The following is a 22,325-nucleotide window of genomic DNA, read 5'->3' as shown; positions in this document are numbered from 1 at the left end:
ACATGAAAATATTTAACAATGTTGATGTTGCTGTTGTGTTATTTAGCTACGGTAATAATAAGTTGGATGAATTCATATGTATGTAAAGGATTACGTGCCATAAACGTAATGTTGCAGTTCTTGAATGTGAGTAACAGTAAATGCACCTTTCTAAATCAACTTTTAACTAGTGCCTCCGAGTGCTACGGCAGACACTGCAACAGTTAAAATAAAAAAACGTACTAAAAAAAAGGTTGAATAAAGATATTTATTTATGAGCTATTGTCAGGTCTAAATTATCATTTCTATCAATATAAAAATACATCGTCGTCTTTTTACAAAAAAAAAATCCAGCTCACCCTCTCGCGCAGACCCCCTCCCCTCCTGGTCTCCTCCCCGCCGGGCGGTCCCATCACTCACAGCGAACGCCCCGACTTTCTGGAACGCTCGGGGGTAGCCAATCAGATTTGCCTCCCTGTTAGCACAGCTCTGGCTCTGGCAAAAACAACAGCTCGCCTGAATTTGTTTCCTGTTAGCATTAGCATCCACACAGTAGCCACCGCCGATATAAACAGAACGTGTAAAATGTTAAATTAACGAACACGTGTATTTCGGGTCGACGCTATCTGCGTTTTGGCGTTCGTGTACGCTGAAGGCAGAGCTTTGTGGAGCTGCCGACGCACTGTTAGCTGCTAGCTAAGTGTAAGCAGAGAAAGATGGGGTCCATCCTGAGTCGTAGAATCGCTGGTGTTGAGGATATTGATATCCAGGCCAACTCGGCCTATCGATTTCCACCCAAATCTGGTAAGTAATGGCCAATTACTTTATCTGAATTCACATTTTTTAATTATTTGTCTTATAGCTGTTAATGTATCAACGAGTAGAGATGAGAAGTCACGTTATACAGAATGTCTTGTGATCTGTACAGTAGTCTTTTGTGTTGGGCATCGAGCTTCTGCCGAGGACTGTCAGATTGAATCAAGTTGTATTTCCTGTTAGCATTAGTTACAGCACCGTGATCCATAAAGCGTGATTGTGTTTCTCCATCGACAAACACCCGATGTACAGACTTCTACTAAGTGTTTTATCCGCATTAAATTGATGCAAATAGATCTGAGGGACAAATGATGCTGACATCCAGAGTCCAGACTCCCATTTGAAAAACATTTTTAGTTTCCAAAACAATAACCTTTAAGGTACATTTTCCACTTTGTGTTCAGCTTTGAAGCTTTGAAAATATGTACGTTTCAGTCTTACATGTTGATCATTCGTTTGTTATTAAGATATTTAATATATAGTTTAACAGTATTAACGCAGTATTGAGAGATGGCTATGGGTGTATGCGGCCAATAAATCTGACTCAAGCCCATAAAAACCAGCAGACATTGCATTGTCAGCTGGCCTTTCAGAGATTGTTGTATAATCTCCTGTATCTCAGTGTAAACCTACGGAGCCCGGTGAGGATTGATAATACAGTTACTGGTTTATGGGTTGGTGGGAACTCCTGTTTTTTCGTATTATAGATGGGGGATGAGTCTTCTTGAGGCTCCTGCTTTTTGATATTACTGCAGACTGCACAGAAGTAACTGTATTTAAATTGAGTTATTTTTGCCACTGACAGAGAGGTACCTTTTAAAGAAAAGGTTCAGTGTCACTATAGTAAATTGCTTGCATTGCCTTTTATTCATCTTTGTCTCTCTTGTCCTCAGGGAATTACTTTGCGACCCACTTCTTCATGGGAGGAGAGAAATTCGACACGCCACATCCCGAGGGATACCTTTTTGGAGAGAACATGGACCTGAATTTTCTTGGAAATAGGCCAGTGCAGGTGAGAACAGATGTTTCGTTATCCTAGTTGTATAATCATCTGAGGTTTCATTATATTTTATGTCACCAGTAATTACTCATTTGATTAGTTAAACTGTGTTTGTACATTTCAAATATAATCAAGAATAATCGGTCACATTGCTATTGTTATTTCAATAGTTTCCGTATGTGACGCCTGCACCCCACGAGCCTGTGAAAACCCTGAGGAGTCTGGTCAATATCAGAAAGGATTCTTTGCGTTTGGTCAGGTAAAGAGAGTGCGGTGAATGTGATACTATGACATGATGCACACAGTGAAAATTAAGAACTGTTCTAAGGAAAAAACTATTTGTCAAATGTTATACTGTAGGTACAAAGATGACTCTGACACACCGGTGGAGGAGGGTGGAAAACCAAAGGTTCAGTATGGTGTGGAGTTCACCTTTGATGCAGATGCCCGCGTGGCCATCACTCTCTACTGCCAAGCATTCGAGGAGTTCTCCAATGGGATGGCAGTGTAAGAATTGGATCTCAAGGCTCTTTTTTTATATTAGGATGAGTCACATCTTTACTTATTACCAGCACGAGGGATGATAAACAGTGTGCCAAAGACATTTAAACTCCTTTTATGGGAACTTATATTCAAACCTCAGAGCACAAAGACTAGAATAGAGACCTTGTGTGCTTAGCAACCACTAGTCGCCATGGATACGGCACACTTGACTTATAGCAGATGAAAGAAGTTGTTAGTTTTGAAGTTATTGCGACGAGACTGAGAGATAATACATTGTATTGGAATCATAAAGATCAAACAATGCCTCTCTTGTTGTCTGCTATCCCGTTTTCTTCATCTTCCTGCACAGTGCACACTGATCAGTTTTTCTCTTTAACACAATGTGTGCAGGTACAGCCCAAAGAATCCATCATTGGTCTCTGAAACTGTGCATTACAAGCGAGGGGTGTGCCAACAGTTCTCCATGCCGTCGTTCAAAATAGATTTCTGCGAGTGGAAAGAGGAAGATGTAAGTGTCAACAGCAGTTTCACAACTAGTCCCCACTAGTGTTAGTTCATCCTCTGCTAACACTTACACGTTACACGTTTTGTGTGCATCATGTCTTCTGTTTATAAGTGATTAATAAAACATGTGTATTTTTTTGCCGTAAAGTTGAACTTTGATCTGGACCGAGGAGTGTTTCCCATGGTGATCCAAGCTGTGGTCGATGAAGGGGATGGTAGGTTTCTGTATAACAGTCAGGACGATTTGTCTTTTCTATTGGGACTGGCTGTACATATGTAAAAGGAATATTTTGGAGATATTAACTTAGGATATGTTGTTAGCAGTTTGAATTGTTAGCTTAAATACACATTTGAATTAACACGGATGTTGTTGGTTCTTTTCAAGATTGCCTTGGACATGCTCATGTACTTCTGGCAGCCTTTGAAAGAGTAGGTGTACGTCTAAAAAAAAAAAAGCAAATCATTTCAGTCATAAAACAGTTTTTTATAAATATGAGCTAAAACATGTTTGTTTGTTCTTTCATTTCCAGCACGTTGATGGCAGTTTCTCTGTCAAGCCGCTGAAGCAGAAGCAAATTGTAAGTTTTAAAGTTAGAAGAGGAACCTATTGTAGATATCCTCACTTTGCTTCAAGCAATTTGTTTTAATTCACAATAGATCCAAGTGGGTAAAGACCATATGCGAGCTACAGCATGTTTTATGCAGAGCGTCTGTGGCCCTCATAATCATCTGTAGCTCTGAAAAATCTGTGCCGAGACCCCTGGGAATCTGGCTATAAAGTAGATTTCTTCAGTAGCTGTTGAACTTTGCATACGTTATTTTGCATAGATTTCTGTGTTTTTTTTTTAGATGTGAAATCAGTATTGGGATTTATCAAGAATGTGTTCAAAAAGATGTATTATAAGTTTAAAAACTAACTCTCACAGATGAAATACATGAATCATTGTCCTCGTTACACATGAATGTTATATTTAATGTTGCTGTATCTTTAGGTGGACCGTGTGAGCTACCTCTTACAGGAGATCTATGGGATCGAGAACAAAAACAACCAAGAAACCAAGGTACCAGTGAAGATATTATCACCTACTGTACAGGAAACCCAATGCTGTGTAACAGTTAGTTCATGTTTTATTTGTGTGACCTGAAAGACTTGTGATTTGATTAGCTTTCCTTTCTCCAGCCATCAGATGATGAGAACAGTGACAACAGCAACGAGTGTGTTGTCTGTCTGTCTGACCTGCGAGACACACTCATCCTGCCCTGCAGACACCTGTGTCTCTGCAACTCCTGCGCAGACACTCTGCGTTACCAGGCCAACAACTGTCCCATCTGCCGGCTGCGTAAGAAGTGTAACATTACTTGCAGCTCACAAAGAGGCTTTGTGGATGCTATGTGAAAGAGAACTCAGTGTTTAAAATAATGAATTGACATTATAATAATGGTGTTTGAATTGACCCTGTGTTCAGCCTTCAGAGCCTTGCTGCAGATCAGAGCTGTGAGGAAAAAGCCTGGCGCTCTTTCCCCTGTGTCCTTCAGCCCTGTTCTCGCTCAGACTATGGACCATGACGAGCACTCAGTAAGTCTGATGCAAAAGCTGTGTATAACCGGTCAAATCTGAAAAAAAAAAAGATTTGCAGCAACATCAAGGGGAAACTGGGCAAAAGTACAGAACACAGTCTTTATTGTGATATGAAGTTTTACAGTAAAATCATTGCAAGGGATGCAGTATTTGAACAGCTCAAATTCCCAAGTGTTCCATTAAGTCAATTTTATACCTTAAAATGATAACTCGATAAGAAGTCAAACACAAGGAATGCGAGCTATATTTAGACCAACTTTTACAAAGTTGAGTAAAAAACTGTAAAGTTGTGTCTAGGCCTATGTTATGATGAAAGGAAGGCACAAAGACTGCTGAATGAATGTGTTAAGGAGTGACAGAGAAGTATTGTATTAGCCACTAAAAGATAACTCATTTCTCCACAGAACCTATTTAGATTTGTATCGTTTTTTTTGCACTTCATTATGATATTGCCATGACAGCTTATAGTAAGGCATGTTACCCAGCAACTGTTCATGGTAAATGCATCAGACTAATTTATCAGCACAGACTAATACTAGCTAAGGATCAAACACCTGAACTGGAAATAGCGCATCTCTGAATAAAATACTTAAATAGTCTTTTATTTATCTTTTTTAATAGTGCTCTGTATAATTATGCAGCCATTTCATCAGCTTGTCGTCGGCTATCCTTGTTTGTGTGGGCGGCAGGGGCGGTCATCCACTGGTTCAGTGGTTCGATCCCCCGTCTCCCCGCCACATGTCATACTGTCCCTGGGCAAGACACTGAACCCTACATTGCTCCTGATGGTTCAGAGAGCGCCTTGCAAGGCAGCTACTGCCATCGGAGTGTGTGTGTGTGTGAATGGGTGAATGTGGTAAGAAATGTAAAGTACTTAGGGGCTGATAAAATCGTCTTAAAAGCGCTATATAAGTCAAGTCTATTTACCATTTACCATCTGTTTCTTTGCAGAGCACAGACTCGGTTCCTCCCGGCTTTGAGCCCATCTCTCTGTTGGAGGCTCTGAACGGCATGTGCTCAGTGTCTCCTGCCGTGCCCGCTGCCCCACTCTACGATGACATCAACTTCTCTGGCGGGCTGGGAGGTGACGGCAGACAGCTGAGCTCCCCAGAGCATTTAAGTGATGGCAGTCTGCAGAAAGGCAAAGTCAGCAAGTCACCAGACAGGTAATGTCATAACTACGGATACACATTGGCCTGGCTGCTGCAGAGTTAACTCAGTTTAGACAATGAAGTCATGAACTAATTGTAGACAGCGCCTTCTACATGCTACTGCCCCAAGACATTTAACAAATATATATATTTGTAAAACTACAACATCTGGTGGACATTATGATGTTTTGTTAATGGTTGTGGTGTAATTGGGTTGACAATCTGTCCATGTAGGTAGCTGTAACTGATAATAAATGGCCTGTGTTACTTGTAACTTTCTGTATTGATGGTACTCTCCCATGTCCTTGTCCCCCATTCCAGTACGCTTAGGTCTCCCTCCTCTCCCATCCAGGAGGAAGATGAGGAGAAGCTGTCTGAGATGTCTGATGCCCAGCCACACACACTGCTGTCCAGCAGCCCCGCGCCTACAGACGTAAGCTGCCAGCTCACCACCTCACATATCACACTCCACTCTGCTGCAATTAAAAGCTTTTAACAAGACCTTTGTTCCTTCAGGCCACAGCTGCAGAGGACGTGGCAGAATCCCTGTCTCCAGATGATGGTGAGTTTTTTTTTCTCATTTGTCACTCAGTGAAAAGTTAATAAAGTGGATTATGTAAAGATTGGTTGGTTTTGAGAGTTAGATACATTGACGTTTGCTCTCCTGGGTGATCCAGAGGACAGAGAGGACAGGATGCATTCTGGGGCAAACATCCTTCAGGACTGCAGCAGTGAACACAGCAGCTTGACCAAAACCGAGAGCGACCCACCGGGCGACTTGTCTCTGCCAGGTGAGAAAGTCCTTTGCCAAGGACAAAGAAGACACACAGCAGGCTGTCAGGAAAAATGTTGAAGGCCACTGTAGCTCCTAGAATTGGTAGTATTGTCCAAAACAGATTTTCTGGTTCTTGTTCATTTTTTCGACTACCTGCTCGTTGATGAATCTCTTCTGGTTCTCTTTACGTTTCTCTTCTTGACTCGACACTGGAGGCTCTGATTCTGTGTGCTTTGCATCTAACCTGTGTGCTCTTCTGCCTTTCTCTTCCCTAACACTCCTCTCCTTTTCCCTGCCATCCTGGCTATTCGTCCCATCTCACTTTGGGCAGCTCTGGGTCCTGATTCCTGCTCTATTGGCATGGAGGAATAACTGTGGTATGTAGGCTTTCTTGTCTGCTCTGCTTCTGTGTACGAGCTCTATCGCTCCCACCCAATCCTGTTCTCCACAAATAGATCCATTCTCATCTCATTACAACTAGAAGAGGAAGAAAAAAGACGCGGCTGGTGTTTTCATTTTCATTTTACAATTTCTTTCCTAAATTATCATTGATGGGCCTCATCCCCGTCTTTCATTCTGGCCACTCTAAAGGCATGCCCAGGGCTATTCACCTTCCAGGAAGATTGTCAGCTCACCTGTGAAAATATTTGGTTGTATTTTATATATTTGTTTGTATTTGTTATTTATTAAAGCCACTACGAGTAACTTTGTCCGTTGGCGGCCCCTTTGGAGAAAAGCGGTAGTATTTTTACGACGCCAGCTGTCGTGTGAAGCTGTTTTCTAGCTCGTGCCGGGCATGCGAGATTCAAATGATCAGGAAGCAATATAGTGCATGTCCGTGTGTTGAAAGTGTGAGGGCACCGGACTCTTTTCGGCTCTGTGAGAGTGGTTAGTGACACAGCATCAACTAATGCCAGTCATAGGCCTTTCACACCGCCGCAAAATCGGCGCTAGTTCTGGGCTTGTTCGGAGTTAGAGCCAGTGTTTTGGTTTCACACCGCCAGAGAGCCTGCTCTGGGCCGTAAAAACCGGGGGAACTCATACCCCAGGATTGAGCAGGGTTTGATAAGAACTGCTTGCGCGAACGGTTGGGGGAGGGATTATCCTGACCAACCAGAGCAACTCAAACCTCATGCCCGCCATATTTAAAAACACCGCTACTACGAGACGTAAACATAACATAATTACCGAACGTAGCGATCAAATTGACCGGCGAGAATACGCTGTATGGGTCCTGTTTGCTTAAGAAAGCAAAGCGAGAGCCAACAAGTGTAAAAATAAGACGTATTCGCCGCTGTTGTTGTGCTTAAAGCTAGCGGTAGCTTTAGCGTTAGCCACAAGAGCAGCGGCGTCGGGTGACATACACACACGTTTACAGTGACGTCATGACGTTGCTCTCTTGCCGGCTCCATGGCTGTCTCCGGTCGATGTGAAACCAACCGGTTCATAACTGGGATAAGGCTGTAACCAGTTTTGAACTGACCCCAACACCAGCCTGGAACTGACTCTTGGTTCATTTTGGTGTGAAAGGCCTATCAGTGCCACACACACCTGATTGCAATGAGTTGATGCAGTGTCACTAACTACTCTCACGGAGCTGAAAGATTGCGTGTCCTCACAGAAAGCGAATGAACGAGAGACGGCAGTTAGTATGGATCACGATGAGGTAATGTGTTTATGTTGTTGTAAATAATGACTATTTCAGATGAATAATGGTCATCTGATGATGGTGAGGCAAAGTAAACTTTGTTTTAGTAGGCTATCGCTCATTCATTTAGGAGTAAACACTGCAGTTCGCTCCCGTGAAATTGTGTATATGTTGCTTGGCAACGCCCTCCCGCCCGCCTATCACTCTCCCTTTTAGCTTTTCTTCATTGCATTTTCTCTTTTTTTCTTTGATGATTCAGCCCCGTTATCAGTCATTATGACGACAAATAACTGTCTCAAACAAGGCTCCCGCTCCCCTTCCCTCACCTGGAGGGATAGGCTTCTCAAATTGCGTTGCTGCACCACACTGAAATCTGCGACGGATATGTGACAATAGAGCCTGCACGTGCGAACCGAAAATCGGACTGGGTGTGCGACCAGACCAAAAGCAGTAATAAAAACTATATAAAAACGTCCTTCTTTGCACTGATGGTCTCGTTTGCTGTTAAAGGTAATTTATGATTATCAGAGGAAACATGAGGCTGTTTAAAAGATATTTAAATGTTACTCGGAGCTGCTTTAACACGTTATTTGTGGGTCATACATAAACTATTTCTTAGTTTATGTATGACCCGTAAAGAACAAATGGCCAAAATATAAGACATGGCTCAAGATAAATGCAGTAAGAGTTTTTCGTTATGGAGCCATATCATTGTGAAGTAGGCCTAAATAAGGTTATGGGGAAGTTTTGCAAATGTGTGAGAACCCTGTATCAAGATTGAGCACTGTGTCTTATGCCCTGCTCTACTTATGTGAAGCCTGACTGACGGCTTCATTGAGCCGTGTTGCTGATCTGTTGTTTCTCCCTATCCAGGGTCATCAGAGTCAACAGAAAGCCTGAAAAGTCAGAGCACAAACTGCTCCAGCCAGCCTCTCCTGTGTCCCTCTAGCAGCCTTCATATGGAGGATGAGCACCTCAGCCCCTGACTCCTGTCCAGCCTTCTCCCTCCCTCCCATCCATCAGAACAGATATATGCTTTACAAAGATCATCCTTTTACCCCTCAACCCAGCCTCACGCTTTTGTGCTCAGAGCCAATAACAGCCCTGAAAGGATGAGGAAGGACTCTGTTTATTCTATCAATGTCTTTGATATTATAAAAAAATAATAATAACTCATTAACACTAAATATATAACGTTTAAAGAAAGATATTGTTCCCAACATTTCATTAACTATGTCAGATGGTGTGCAGTTGTGTGTCTTGGCCAGACGTGTGGTCTAGTAATGTGGACTCTATAGATATTTCACTACCTGTCATGGTGGTGCTTTAAGCACACTTATTTTAAATGAACTCTGTATCAATTGCTTGACACTAAATTCAGAATAATGTATAAATACAGCTTGTGTTTAGAAATGTTATTGATCAGTGGAATTCATTAATTGCTTGAGAACTTGCTTTTCCATTCAAGTTATTTTTTGGTCATGAATAGTTATTTGAAAAAATTCAAAAGTGTCCATTTGAGGCGATTTTACACTCCAGACAAAATCGTTTATAATCCATTCCTGAGAAGAGTTAATGAAGAGACTTTTGGGTTGTATGCAGTCTGAAACATTTCATATAATTTTTATTTCAAACGATGTGTTATCTTTGTATCATAACTGTACTAGAATCCTGTGTAGTTAGTTACCTCCAAAGTGGTATACTTGTTAAAGAATTTCCTGATATTGAAGTAATGGAACTAGATTCAAGTAACATGCAAATTATTTAAGGACTTGGATAATCGATCAGAGTAACATCCTAACAGCTAAATTCAAAGATAGCTTAAGCCTGCAACAAGCATAGACGCTCCAGCTACATGTGTGCTATAGCTCAGTATGGCACAGTAAGTGTGCCTGTCCTAGATGTGGCATTTTGGGACGATGCCGGTGTCTGCTTATGTGATGTAGCTGCAAAAAAAGAAAAGGTGGTCAGGTGTTTGTTTTCGGCTTCAGCTCCTTAACTTACCTTGGTCCTGTATGTGTAGCGTCATGCATATAGATATATGTGCCTTGATTTGATATAGCTGCCTGCTTGTTGCATTGGACATTAATGTTCTTCTAAATGCTACAATACAACAGTTTTCAGCCCATAAACAGGATTTTTTATGCTTATGTACAGAACCGTTTTTTTTTCTTTCTTTTTTTCTATCGCCAACTTCATGCTTCTGGCTAAATGTATCTTGGTATTGTTATTTCAATATTTAATTGAACTGTTAATTTACTATGTTATGACCATGTATCAATTATGCATTAATCTGAGTATTTAGGTTCAAGTGGATTTTCTTAATGTACGTTTGATTGCAAGGAACACAACCAATGCAATAAATGCAAACATTGCTTTTTAATAAGTGGGCTAAAATTTGCATGTGTTTGTAGAGGCTTTAACCCCTCACTCTTTTTATGTGATATTATTACATTCTTTTGTCTCTACCCCTTTGTCCTCTTCTGTGCCATTTCAACTTGACACTGTGCCTTCCTGTTCCCCATCTGACCACTATTGACCTGGTATCCAGGGTAACTCTACAGTAGGTGGTTTGTGGCTCTCTGTAAAATCAATACTCGTCTTTCCTCGTGTGTAAAGTTTAGCAGCATGTGTATAACAATAAAAAACAAATATTCAGTACTTCATCTGCCAGTTTCCTGATCCATTACAACATTTACAGTTTTTTTTTTCCAATCATTTCCAATCTACTGCAATAATATATTTGATTAAATGATTTATATTGAACTTTGGGTATACATTTTAATGATAGAGGGGAATTGCTAAGACGTTTTGGAAATAATTGGATGTATGTAGGGGTAGGTATTATGCATGCTAAATATTGGTAAATCTGCCCATGAGTTAAACAAAAAGAAGGAAAGTATAGCAAGGTAAGTAAGATATTGGAGGTTATTAAATAACATGGTGTCCACATGGCAAAGACGAGTGCATCAGGATGATCAGTGCCCTCTGCTGGTAAAACTGTCCTGTGGATTTGGGTTACACTGCAGTTTCTCATACATGGACCCTGGACAGCTGTAAAACAATGAAGTCAGGCTCTCAGTTAATCTTCCACCTGAAAGGTCTTGTGTGTAACAGAGTGTAGAAATTGCCGTTTTTGAAAGCACAGTTTTATGCTCATAGTCAATTTGTACAGAAAATAAAGCTGGTAGATAAACCATTGTGTTATTTATAGATATAGGTTATACATGTAAATATTACAAAAATTAAATAAGGGGACATTTTTTATTGTATGTGATGGTCTCTTTATAATTAGGTCGTCTCATCGTCAAACAAGAATGATTTAGTGCAGATGAAGCACACATAAAATAGCCTGCTCTTGTGTGACAGTTCATTACAGGATACATTTTCTATTATTGCACTATGGAAGTATGTAAGGTGTTTCAGATTTCAAACATAATGACATTCCTTTGCAGTATTGGTTAACTGTTGCTATATGCTCAGCTGGGCCAACTGCTGTACGCCAGTGTAATGTTTAATGGGGATTCAGTTACACTGTGGCCTCGAGCTTGCCTGTAAAAACATTATACACTGAGAAAATATGTTTGCAAGTATATATGTTTACACACACACTATATCAGGCGGTTTTAAGAGGACTGGCTCTCTTCACTGACCACACAGGCTGACAAAGTTACAGATCAGGTAAGGTCATTCAATCTCTCTGGACAACCATATATGCATTTGCCTCTGATCTGATGATATCCTGTACAAACATGTTCTCCTATTTGTGATTGACCAGCTGTGTGGATGACAAGGGAGACTTACCCCTCAATACTGCACTGAAGGCTGCATGGGGTAAAACAATAATCCTTAAAACAACTCAATTACAGTTTGATCGCTTGAAGCTACACGATATTGGGCTAAGCCTCAAGGCAGGAGACTGTGGAGCAACACCTGTTTTTTTCTGCAAAGAAGACTAGTTCAATAATAATATGCAGATGCTTTAGAAAGAAAATCTTCTAGAAAAGATATATGGACAAAGAATGCTATGTTAAACTATAAAACATTTACGCAATCATTATAAACAATAAATGAATAAAAATAAATGGCTATATAATATGAGAATTTAAAAGCTTTAAATAGCTAGTTGATAGTGAATTTGAAGGGTAAACATGTATACCTAGACCAGTTACAGCAAGTGCTCTCTCATTTAATTAGTTTGTGCTAAACCCCTTTGAGGCATGAAATCATCCCCCCAGAAATCCTCACAAATCCCCCCCTCACTCAGTATAGTTAAATTAGCCCGCACGGCCTTGATCTCTGAAAACATTTATATCACAACCCCGCTCACACCCACCCTTAAAAAAACACAGACCTTAATGTCCAGTAAGCAGTGTTGGGGAGAAGTGTACTAGCCTACACGTGATTGGTTTAACTACATTTTGCAGGAGCTTGCTGGTAATTCAACTAGAACATATTTGCATATTGATTCAAGTACTTAAATTCCCTTTTTGCCATTTGTTATTTAATGAACTACTGAAAATATAATCTGCAATACAACTGCCATAAAAAGAAAGAAATTCATTTTTTAACATTGCTTCCCTAATTGAAGCCCCATTTCCATTTGCTTTCACCTGGACTGCTGTGAAGGCATGCCCTTCCAGGAAGGTGGATTGTAATTTCACCTGTGAAAATATTTGGTTGTTGTTTTTAATACTGTTGTTTAAATTTGTTATTCACTCATCAGATCTGGCATAAAATCACATCATCAACAATGAATATCCAAAACTACTATTTTTCTTAATTAAGGTGTGGGAAAGTTTCATTTGCTGTCAACTTCCTGAGCTGAGTTTTATCTAAATGATGTCTCTCTGTAATAATCACAGGGAAAAGCTGCAACTACAGAATTGTCTGTCTCTGAACTAAACTGGGATATTTAAAACATATCAAGCACGTGAAAGCAGGGGATTGAGAGACTTTGGAGACACGTGCAGAGACAGCTATTCTACTTTGAGACGATTACTTTACAGAGTGAGATCAGAAAGGAGGAGGAGGAGAAAGCAGGAGAGCCACGACGGTCAGTATATACATGACAGTCAGAGCTGTAGGACCAACAGAGAACACAGTTTATTTGGCAGGGTTTGACTAACACTGAGTGCACCGTCTACAGCATCAGTATAACATTGATTTTGAAAAAGGCTTGAAAAGAAGAGAGCAGGATACTCTTGTATTTACAAGAGTCCTTACAAACAATAAGAAGCTCCTGTCTTGTATTACTGAGGTATCATGACACAGCTGGTCAGTGGCTCACCGTTCCTCAAGCCCTTCTTTCTGAAGTCGCCTGGCAGAAGGGTGAGCTCCCTGAGACAGAGACGACACACACTTCCTGCCAGTGAGTTCAGGAACCTCACGCCACAGGATGCCATCAGTGTGTTTGAGATTGAGAGAGAAGGTAAGTCAAGAAACCAACCTGGTGTGTGTTTTAACTATGTATTTTCTGCTAAGAACTTTACTGACACTGCATGTATTTGGAAAAAGGGATACACTAAAATTTCCCTTGGTCATTGGGGGAAAAAATAAGTATAGTCTATCTCGAATGCTTTTGGGTTTTTATTATCTCAGAGCCAGTTTTTACTTGAAAGAAAAAAAAATTATTTCATCTTGTTTGCATCATCATTACTCCCATGACCCACTGAATGAACTTGTTCTTTTCACACCCCTCAGCGTTTGTGTCTGTGTCCGGAGAGTGTCCACTTACCCTGGAGGAAGTGCTTAACTTCCTGAGCCAGTGCCCTGAGCTGTCTCTGGGCTGGTTTGAGGAGGGACAGCTGGTAGCTTTCATCATCGGCACTGGCTGGGACAAGGAGAGGCTTTCACAGGTAAGAAAACATAGAAAGGGTGTAAATAATACACAATATACAATATGACCAATCCTGCTTTTCCATGCAAATGCCACATTTTGACAAAGTGACCATGATGCGTGCCCATTTTTGCTCACGGATGATAAGACATCTTTAACGCTTTAATGTAATCTCTTTCATCCAGGAGGCCCTGACTCAGCATGTTTCCAAAACCCCCACTGTGCACATCCATGTGCTGTCAGTGCATCGCCACTGTCGCCAGCAAGGCAAGGGCTCCATCCTCTTGTGGCGATACTTGCAGTACCTGCGCTGTATTGCGGGCCTTCGCCGCGCCCTGCTGATATGCGAAGAGTTCTTAGTGCCTTTCTACCTCAAGGCCGGCTTCAAGGAAAAAGGGCCATCAGCTATCTCTGTTTCCAACATGCATTTCCAAGAGATGGAATACACGCTCGGCGGGCAGGCGTATGCAAGGCGAAACAGTGGCTGCTAGTCCATCAGCAACTTTTCCAACCTCCTTCAACTTAATCACCTCTAAAATGTACTCAGGGTAAAAACAAAATTGACAATAGACAACCAACAGATGAACAGATAGAGGTGCAGGGCTGTATGCACCATTGGCCCCTCATAGTATCCCACTGGACATGGAGTGAGCACTGTGTGGAGAGAGAGGGGGACCAAGAGATGATTCATGCAACAACAAAAAGGACATTAGCTTTTTAGTTGTTTACTTGATTTATCAGAGATCAAGTCTGAGACAGCACGGAATGTTTTGACTTAATATAAGTAGGCATGACGAATGATTAGGTTTGGTAATAAGTTGAATCATTATCTTCATTCATTAAACATACTGTTGTTTTTTTCTGTGTTATATATCAAAATGTGTGTTGAATTCATATTGCCATTACTGTAAAAGTGAGTTAACTTGCTGTTTGTATAATTTGAATAAACTATAAAACAATCGTCAACGGTTAATTTCTGTTAATTGAGAAAAAGTCGCAAACCATTTTTACTTGTAGATTTTTTTTACTGTTGTTTTCAGTTACATGTGAGTAGACAGGTAGCTAAAACACTACCGTGTTCAAAACAATCATCACTTCTTGAGAAGCAATTAAAAAAGAAAAGAAAACATTTGAGTGCTCAACATAATGTAACAAAAATATGGCAGTAGTTGGTACATTTATCAACAAGGCACCAAAGGTATCAATATTTGATTTTGTTTGTCCCTGCTATTGTACGAGGTTGCCTGAATAACAATAATAATAATAAACTCTATTTCCGGAGTGTGACTGTAAAAAGAGATAATCCTTCTCTCAGTACCAGCGGTGGCTGCCTCACATGTAGAGGGCATCTGTGATTTGTAATGAGGTTCAGAAGTGCCATACGCTTGTTTCACTGGACAGTAAAGGAGTGACAATGACCATTGAACAGGGATGTGATTAAAGTAAGTGCTGAAGATGGGTGGCATAGATATTCATACTGACAGAGTAAAAAAAAACACAAGTACATTGTCATTGTTCACAGAGAGGGGGACAGTCCCCTAGTCAACAGGGGCCGAGTGGAGAGACAGACTGGCTGATGATGTCATCCGTCAGTCCCCATCCTTTGACCTGATGCCTTCCTGTTGTGCTCACACTGTCCAGACTTCAGTGAAGGTGAGCGTTGAGGTCGTACTTCTCGCAGAATTTGTCCGTGAAGGGGATGCAGGTGAGCAACTCGCACCAGTCACACTTGATTGGATAGACATAGAAGAGCACCACGAGGCCTGAAAAGAGCCCCACAAACACCAGCAGGAACATGATGATCTGACAGCGTTTGCGGTACATGTCCATGCGCCCAAAGCTGATGTATGGTAAGAAGGCGAATGACAGGAAGAAGCCGGAGATGAAGCCACAGATGTGGGCGAAATTGTCGATCCACGGCAGCAGCCCAAAGGCAAAGAGGAAGAGCACCACACACAGCAGTTTGGTGAAGGCCCTCCAGGGCTGCGCAAGGATCTGCCAACTCTGAAACAACTCCACGAACAGGCAGGCTAGGATCCCAAACTGTGATCCGGCTGGCCCCACCTAAAACAGAGACAAAAACCGGGGAAGAGGATTTAAATCTACCAAACACGTTCACAAAACTTTAAATTTGTGGTTATTTGCATTGTACGGTGATCTCCTACGGGGAAATCTCTGACACACATATAACTCATTCATGCATATTCTGTGCACCGGTGATCACCTCTGCTCTGTAGGGCAGGAAGATGGCTGAAGCCAAGTTGCCAGTGATGCCACTGATGATGTAAATGATTGAGATGCGCAGCCAGCCTGCCAGCTTCTCCAGGTCCCTCAGGATGGTCATTTGGAAAGCCACTGACACCAGGCAGTGAAGGATCCTATCAGGACAGAAATGAAGTGCCATTGTGTGAAATATGGAGTATGTAAGTGTGTAAGTGGGTAGAAAAGCTGCACGTGTTGGGAGGATAATTCCTCTGTGTAGAAGAAGCAAAACCCTCAACAGCCCCGATCGACTAACTCACTGAGGCTTAATGAATTCACATAGGTAGGGCACTCTGTTTAATTACCAAGCAGGCAGATAAGAGACAGCCTGAAGACCAATCACTGCTCCTCTTAACATCAAGGTCAGCTCTTTGTGCTGTTATGTTATGTATGGCTCTAATGTTATGTATTTGTTATTTGTTCTCCTAACTCTCTTTATCTATCCGTGCATCTGTTTTGTTGTGATGTGACCATGACCAAGTTCCAGATACATTTTTCTTCACAATCATCCTCATCGCTGGGTGCACACACTGTCCTTGAAAACTATCAAAGGCATCCCCTTTCCTATCTTGTGTGTTTATTTTGCCAGGGAAATCTTAGAACTTTCTAAACTACTTCAAGATCCTGACAGCTACTGACTCACCCAGCATGCAGGAAAAGTGAGAGCCAGAGTCTGTAAAATTGATCTGGGATCTCAGGGTTGAGGAAAGGCAACAGTCCACATACATCATCCATGCAGTGCACCTGGAGAGGAATAAAGCATACATGTGTATTACTGAATGTCCATTAGTCAAATTTGACTACCAACCACAAACATACAGTATAAGTCAAGGCAAGGCTAAATAACAGAGACAAACTTCACACATTTCCAACAATGAAATGTTTTGTTAGCTCTCGCTTAATCTTCATTTTGGTATTCAGGAGGTACACAAAATAGTGCACAAGATTAAAAATAACAACATATTAGGTCCAAATGAAATGTTCACGTTTGGCAACTTCTTATTTATTAAATGTCTAAATAAATGTGTATAACCGGGATTGGCTTACTTGAGAGCAGAGAGTAGCCTCCTCGTGAAAGTAGCCCATCATGAAGTCACAATATTCCCGGGATGTGATTTCACACCTTAAAAAAAAACACTCAGGAATGAATAAACTAGTCATACATTATGAGTCTTACTAGTCCAGGATAAATGCTGATTATACTGTATCTCCTTACCTCCCTTTGGTTCCAATGCAGCAGGGTCGGCCAGTGATGGTACAGTCTATATGAGGCAGGTTGGTGTGGTTCCCTGTGTTGTACCTGGTACAAATCTAAAAGCCAGAGCACAGTTTTCTTCAGATTTCTTTTGTTGCAGCAGCAGCAGCAGCTATTTAAAGGTTTAAATCTTCATTGTGTGGAAAATGTGAAATCTCTAAACTGTATTTTATAGAGAAGATAATACAGCATTAACATATAATTGAGATGTTTTTCTTACCACTAGATTTGACTGAGCAAGGAGAGCGAAATATGCTACTGGTAACACTACTCAATGGCCAATTATCTACTTTTTTGTGATCGCAATAGAGGGCGGTAGAACTTCTCAGACAGCCTGAACTATTATCTCCACCTGCCCGAGTGCCCTCCTTATGTATTGATATCAGACAGGGTTTTACTGTACTCACTGGCCACCTGGTGATGTCATCGGGCCATTCATGAGGTGATACTGAGGCAGGCTCTAGACATATCCTTTAATGAGACAATCAATACATCAACATATTATATCTACCAACCAGTCTTAGTTGATGTACAGTGTGCAAAAATGTGCCTCACCTGGGATCCTGATGGCACACAGAGCCATACTGTCTGTCTTGACCATTTAACTGGGGAGTGCTGGAATGCTTTGGCCACTTTACCCACACAGCAAGAGTACTCTAGAAAACCATACGCAGAAGGGGGTTAGAAGTGCCCGCAGCTTCTATCTTTAGTTTATATTATAAAGGTCAAGGAACACAAATAAGAACTGGGTTAACTTTACAGACCGAGCATTCCTCCTCTGAGGTTTGAAGACAGCCGGAGCGATCGTTCCGCACACAGCAGGCAGAGTTGCGTTCGATTGCTCTCTTATCCCTGATGAGATCATGCACCTGCTTGTCCTGCCGCATGCATGGAGAGTATTTGGCCCCCAAGTGGATCAGATCTTCCTAACATTGGTTAAAAATGTTTTTAAAGTAAGTATTTATTTTATTTTTAATTAACACAATTGTTTGCATTTTCTTAAATCTATGAAACATGATCAGGAGAAGAGTGTTTACCGAACTCGGCCCGATCCAAAAGTTCTCCTGCTGTACAAACTTGACATTTTCATAGACACCTTTGTTTCTTAAAACCTAAATTGGAAGACATCCAAATCATAAAGAGTACAATCAATATGAAATTAATCGTAATGAGGTTAAAAAAAATTATTATTTAGGTGTGATAACAAAGACGCTCATCACAACTGAGCCGCGACTCACAGAATCAACCGTCTCATGCTGGGAGAAACCCACTGGTGCAATTCCATAGATGCATACAGCCAGTATAGTGATGAGCAAATGGACAAAGGTGATCCAGTATGTAAAAAAAGGCCTAGAGGAGACAGAGAGTATGTATTTAAAAAAAAAGAAGACAAAAAAAAAAGATCCATCAGTGTCATCCATTGACAGGAGCAGAGAGAAAGTGCTCATTAGTCAGATATGTGGTAAAGGTGCAGTACCTGTGGTCATCCATGTCGTCTATCTGCCTCTTGACGTAGCTGTCGATGCGCTTGCGGTAGGTGCGGTTTGTGAGCTTCCCTACCATGCCCAGTCCATAAGGCCTCTTCTCCCGGGCAAAAAGCTTCTTGACAGGTACTACGATGCGCTGGCCACGCCGCTGGCCCGTAACACTCACCACCTCCTGACGCAAGGGCACCTTTGGTGGTCCTGGAGTTCCTTCTTTGGCTTTACGCCATCCTCGCTCCAGAGGCCTGGAAGGGTTAGCAGAGGAGAGGAAAGGAAGTGAAAGAGTAATCTACAGTATACGTTTTTTTCATCATATCATCGATTATCTGGGAGTTTTTAAATAGAATTATTTTAAGGGTTTGGGCACAGGTGTCGCCAAACTACAGCCCCCAAACAGAGAAATGCAAAAGCATGTTGCCGTCACTCAAAAAAGTTTGGGGACCCCTGGTTTAGGGTTATCATCTGGCCATGTCACCAATAAGATTAATAATATTAATGAATATTAATTTATCCCTCTTTCTTATGTTTACTCAGGCTGACCATCTTAGTTGGAACAGAACATCTCATTGTCCAAATGGGTGTTAATCATTATTTAAATGTTGGTAACTGTACAGCTTGTATGACTAAGACTGTGGCTATGCACAGTACATTAACTTACAACATGAGGTGACTTCTCTCCAGCTCTGTCTTATCTAGGGCACTGCCAGTCAGCTCCAGCTCATCCTTATTGCCGCTGGTCTCTGCCTCTATCATGGCCGCCTCGGACGGGGACTCAAACACCTCGTCTGCGTACGTGGACAACTCCTCCTGCATCAGAATATCCTAGAAAGAACACATTCGAAATAGAATGGTGAGTAAAGGTGCAAAGAATGGCAATAGGCTTTATTACTAAATCAAAAATAAACATGGTTACATAGTAACAACAGCATAGCAGCATTGTTGTTTTTCCCTCCTTACTCTGGCAAAGAAAGATGTGTCCAGTTCATCAGGAAAGTCGATCATGTCCTCTTCCATGAAGCTGGCGGGGGTGAAGCTGCGTCTTTGGGCCCGTCTCAGAGTGCTCTCCCGTAATGAGCGCCCCTGACAAAAACACACATATATGGTTATTTTGTATTGTCTATTTTACCATGATTTGAGAAGGTCAATCGAGAAAGCCTACGTAAAATAATTATATTAAATCATTATATGCAGGACACAGATATTTTAGCTTGGCTATTTGAAAATATAACATATGTAATTGATGACTTCATTGAAAAGGCGTGGGCTAACAGAAAGATGTCACTATACAATCATATGAAAAAGTTTGGGAACCCCTCTCAGCCGGCATTATAATTGACTCTGCTTTCACAAAAAATATATAAAAGTGGTATGTCTTAAATTTACCAGGAACAGCTAAGTACTGGGATGTTTTCCAAACAAAGATTTTTTGAAAAGCAGTATTTGGTTGTATGAAATAAAATAAAATGTGAAAAACTGGCTGTGCAAAAATATGGGTACCCTTGTGGTTTTGTTGATTTTAATGCCTGTAACAGCATGTAAAACTGATGAATTTAAACACAAAGTTGGTTGGATTATGTTGTTAAGCCTTGAACCTCATAGAAATGTCTGTTTAATCATGAGAAAATGTATTTTAGGTGCCTAAATGCAAGTTGCACTTCTCTTTGACTCTCTGCTGAAGTGAGACAGAATGGGATCATCACAACTGCTCCCAAAAGATCTTAAAAACAAAGATTATTCATTGTCATGGTTTAGGGGAAGGCTACAAGAAGCTTTCCCAAAGGTTTCAATTGTCAATTTCTACTGTAAGGAACGTTGTCAGGGAATGGAAGGACACAGACACAGTTGCAGTTAAACCCAGGTCTAGCAGACCAAGAAAAGTACAAGAGCGGCATATGCGGCGGATTGTGAGAATGGTTGCACACAACCCAAAGATCACCTCCAAAGACCTGCAAGAACATCTGGCTGCAGATTGTGTATCTGTACATGGTTCAACAATTCAGTGCAATTTGCACCAAAACATCTGTATGACCGGGTGATGAGAAGGAAGCCCTTTCTGCGCCCACGCCACAGATACAGTTGCATGGACTATGCAAAAGCTCATTTAGACAAGCCAGCTTCATATTGGAAGAAAATGCTTTGGACTGATGAGACAAAAATTAAGTTATTTGGTCTTTATAAAAAGCAGATGTTTTGGTGCAAATTGCACTGAATTGTTGAACGATGTACAGATACACAATCTGCAGCCAGATGTTCTTGCAGGTCTTTGGAGGTGATCTGTGGGTTGTGTGCAACCATTCTCACAATCCTCCACCTATGCCGCTCCTGTTTTTTTCTTGGTCTGCCATGCCTGGGTTTAACTGCCACTGTGCCTGTGTCCTTCCATTTCCTGACAACGTTCCCTACAGTCGAAATTGACAATTGAAACCTTTGGGAAAGCTTCTTGTAGCCTTCCCCTAAACCATGACAATAAACAATCTTTGTTTTTCAGATCTTTTGGGAGCAGTTGTGATGATCCCATTCTGTCTCACTTCAGCAGAGAGTCAAAGAGAAGTGCAACTTGCATTTAGGCACCTAAAATACATTTTCTCATGATTAAACAGACATTTCTATGAGGTTCAAGGCTTAACAACATAATCCAACCAACTTTGTGTTTAAAGTCATCAGTTTTACATGCTGTTACAGGCATTAAAATCAACAAAACCACAAGGTTACCCACATTTTTGCACAGCCAGTTTTTCACATTTTATTTTATTTCATACAACCAAATACCGCTTTTCAAAAAATCTTTGTTTGGAAAACATCCCAGTACTTAGCTGTTCCTGGTAAATTAAAGACATACCACTTTTATATTTTTTTTGTGAAAGCAGAGTCAATTATAATGCCGGCTGAGAGGGGTTCCCAAACTTTTTCATATGACTGTATATGTAGTTGGTTTATCAAGTGCCGTATGTATAATATTACGATTGGTGTATTGGGATTGTGTATGCCTATGGTATGAGCCACTTGTGTGGCATGACACGACAAGAAACTCTTCATTCATTCAGTCATACAGTATACTGTACATACTCATAGCTGTATTCTTTCTACCACAGCAAGTTAGAAAGCTTCTGTCCAATAAAGTACAGAAAATGAGTGTTTTGGTACACCTCTTTTCCTGTTTATTTACTGTAAAAATGTAATCCGATTATTAGATCTCATCTCTCTCACCCACCTTGACCAGTGCTGCTGCGGCCCTGAAGCTCATCTTTGCCACAGACTCCCTCTTACGCCGGCGAGGCAGCCGGTTGAGACCTGAGCGGGAGCTGGTGAAGGAGCACAGCGAGGTGGCCCCAGGCGTGATGGGTGTCTGAGGCACGCTGTAGCCATCCACCTCCTCCACCATACGGAAGGCTCGTCCTCGTGCCAGTGGGTCCACAATCTGGGGTCCAATGGGTTTAACAAGGGGTTAAAAAGAGCCAAACACAACAGGTGTTTGTGCATGATAGTACACTCTACATTGAAGAAATAACCGCTTTAATCAATAAATAAT

General features: G+C 41.3%; 3 protein-coding genes across 5 annotated transcripts in view; 2 read left to right on the top strand and 1 right to left on the bottom strand.

Annotated features, from left to right (window-relative positions):
* The first annotated feature begins 478 nt into the window (after positions 1 to 478).
* Positions 479 to 10,342, top strand: mgrn1b (mahogunin, ring finger 1b). Its single transcript, XM_080043590.1, has 16 exons — positions 479 to 783; positions 1,689 to 1,807; positions 1,966 to 2,054; positions 2,156 to 2,302; positions 2,690 to 2,807; positions 2,952 to 3,018; positions 3,189 to 3,232; positions 3,334 to 3,381; positions 3,796 to 3,864; positions 3,984 to 4,143; positions 4,270 to 4,379; positions 5,334 to 5,548; positions 5,855 to 5,966; positions 6,050 to 6,095; positions 6,211 to 6,324; positions 8,830 to 10,342. Exons 1-16 carry the CDS (start codon positions 696 to 698, stop codon positions 8,940 to 8,942), a joined length of 1,659 nt encoding a protein of 552 aa, XP_079899716.1. The 5' UTR covers positions 479 to 695; the 3' UTR covers positions 8,943 to 10,342.
* A 2,879-nt stretch (positions 10,343 to 13,221) lies between these two features.
* aanat2 (arylalkylamine N-acetyltransferase 2) lies at positions 13,222 to 14,286 on the top strand (the record flags this gene model as incomplete). Its single annotated transcript, XM_080044174.1, has 3 exons — positions 13,222 to 13,387; positions 13,660 to 13,814; positions 13,981 to 14,286. 3 exons carry the CDS (start codon positions 13,222 to 13,224, stop codon positions 14,284 to 14,286), a joined length of 627 nt encoding a protein of 208 aa, XP_079900300.1.
* A 524-nt stretch (positions 14,287 to 14,810) lies between these two features.
* rhbdf1a (rhomboid 5 homolog 1a) overlaps positions 14,811 to 22,325 on the bottom strand; it is a 29,215-nt gene continuing 21,700 nt past the window's right edge. For all 3 annotated transcript variants that reach the window (XM_080043502.1, XM_080043503.1, XM_080043504.1), the window contains 14 exons: positions 22,008 to 22,214; positions 19,754 to 19,876; positions 19,455 to 19,618; positions 18,790 to 19,041; positions 18,551 to 18,662; positions 18,350 to 18,424; positions 18,077 to 18,238; positions 17,868 to 17,968; positions 17,720 to 17,783; positions 17,274 to 17,368; positions 17,105 to 17,180; positions 16,701 to 16,801; positions 16,020 to 16,173; positions 14,811 to 15,859 (listed from right to left, as the gene is read on the bottom strand). In XM_080043502.1, coding sequence (XP_079899628.1) covers positions 15,440 to 15,859; positions 16,020 to 16,173; positions 16,701 to 16,801; positions 17,105 to 17,180; positions 17,274 to 17,368; positions 17,720 to 17,783; positions 17,868 to 17,968; positions 18,077 to 18,238; positions 18,350 to 18,424; positions 18,551 to 18,662; positions 18,790 to 19,041; positions 19,455 to 19,618; positions 19,754 to 19,876; positions 22,008 to 22,214 — 2,106 coding nt within the window. In that variant the 3' untranslated portion in view covers positions 14,811 to 15,439. The remainder of the gene's footprint in view (positions 15,860 to 16,019; positions 16,174 to 16,700; positions 16,802 to 17,104; positions 17,181 to 17,273; positions 17,369 to 17,719; positions 17,784 to 17,867; positions 17,969 to 18,076; positions 18,239 to 18,349; positions 18,425 to 18,550; positions 18,663 to 18,789; positions 19,042 to 19,454; positions 19,619 to 19,753; positions 19,877 to 22,007; positions 22,215 to 22,325) is intronic.

Source organism: Ammodytes marinus (assembly GCF_949987685.1).
Source record: "Ammodytes marinus genome assembly, chromosome: 16".
NCBI classification, from domain to species: domain Eukaryota; kingdom Metazoa; phylum Chordata; class Actinopteri; order Uranoscopiformes; family Ammodytidae; genus Ammodytes; species Ammodytes marinus.
The sequence above is the reverse complement of the archived record's forward strand: the minus strand, read 5'-3'. Positions and strand labels throughout refer to the sequence as shown.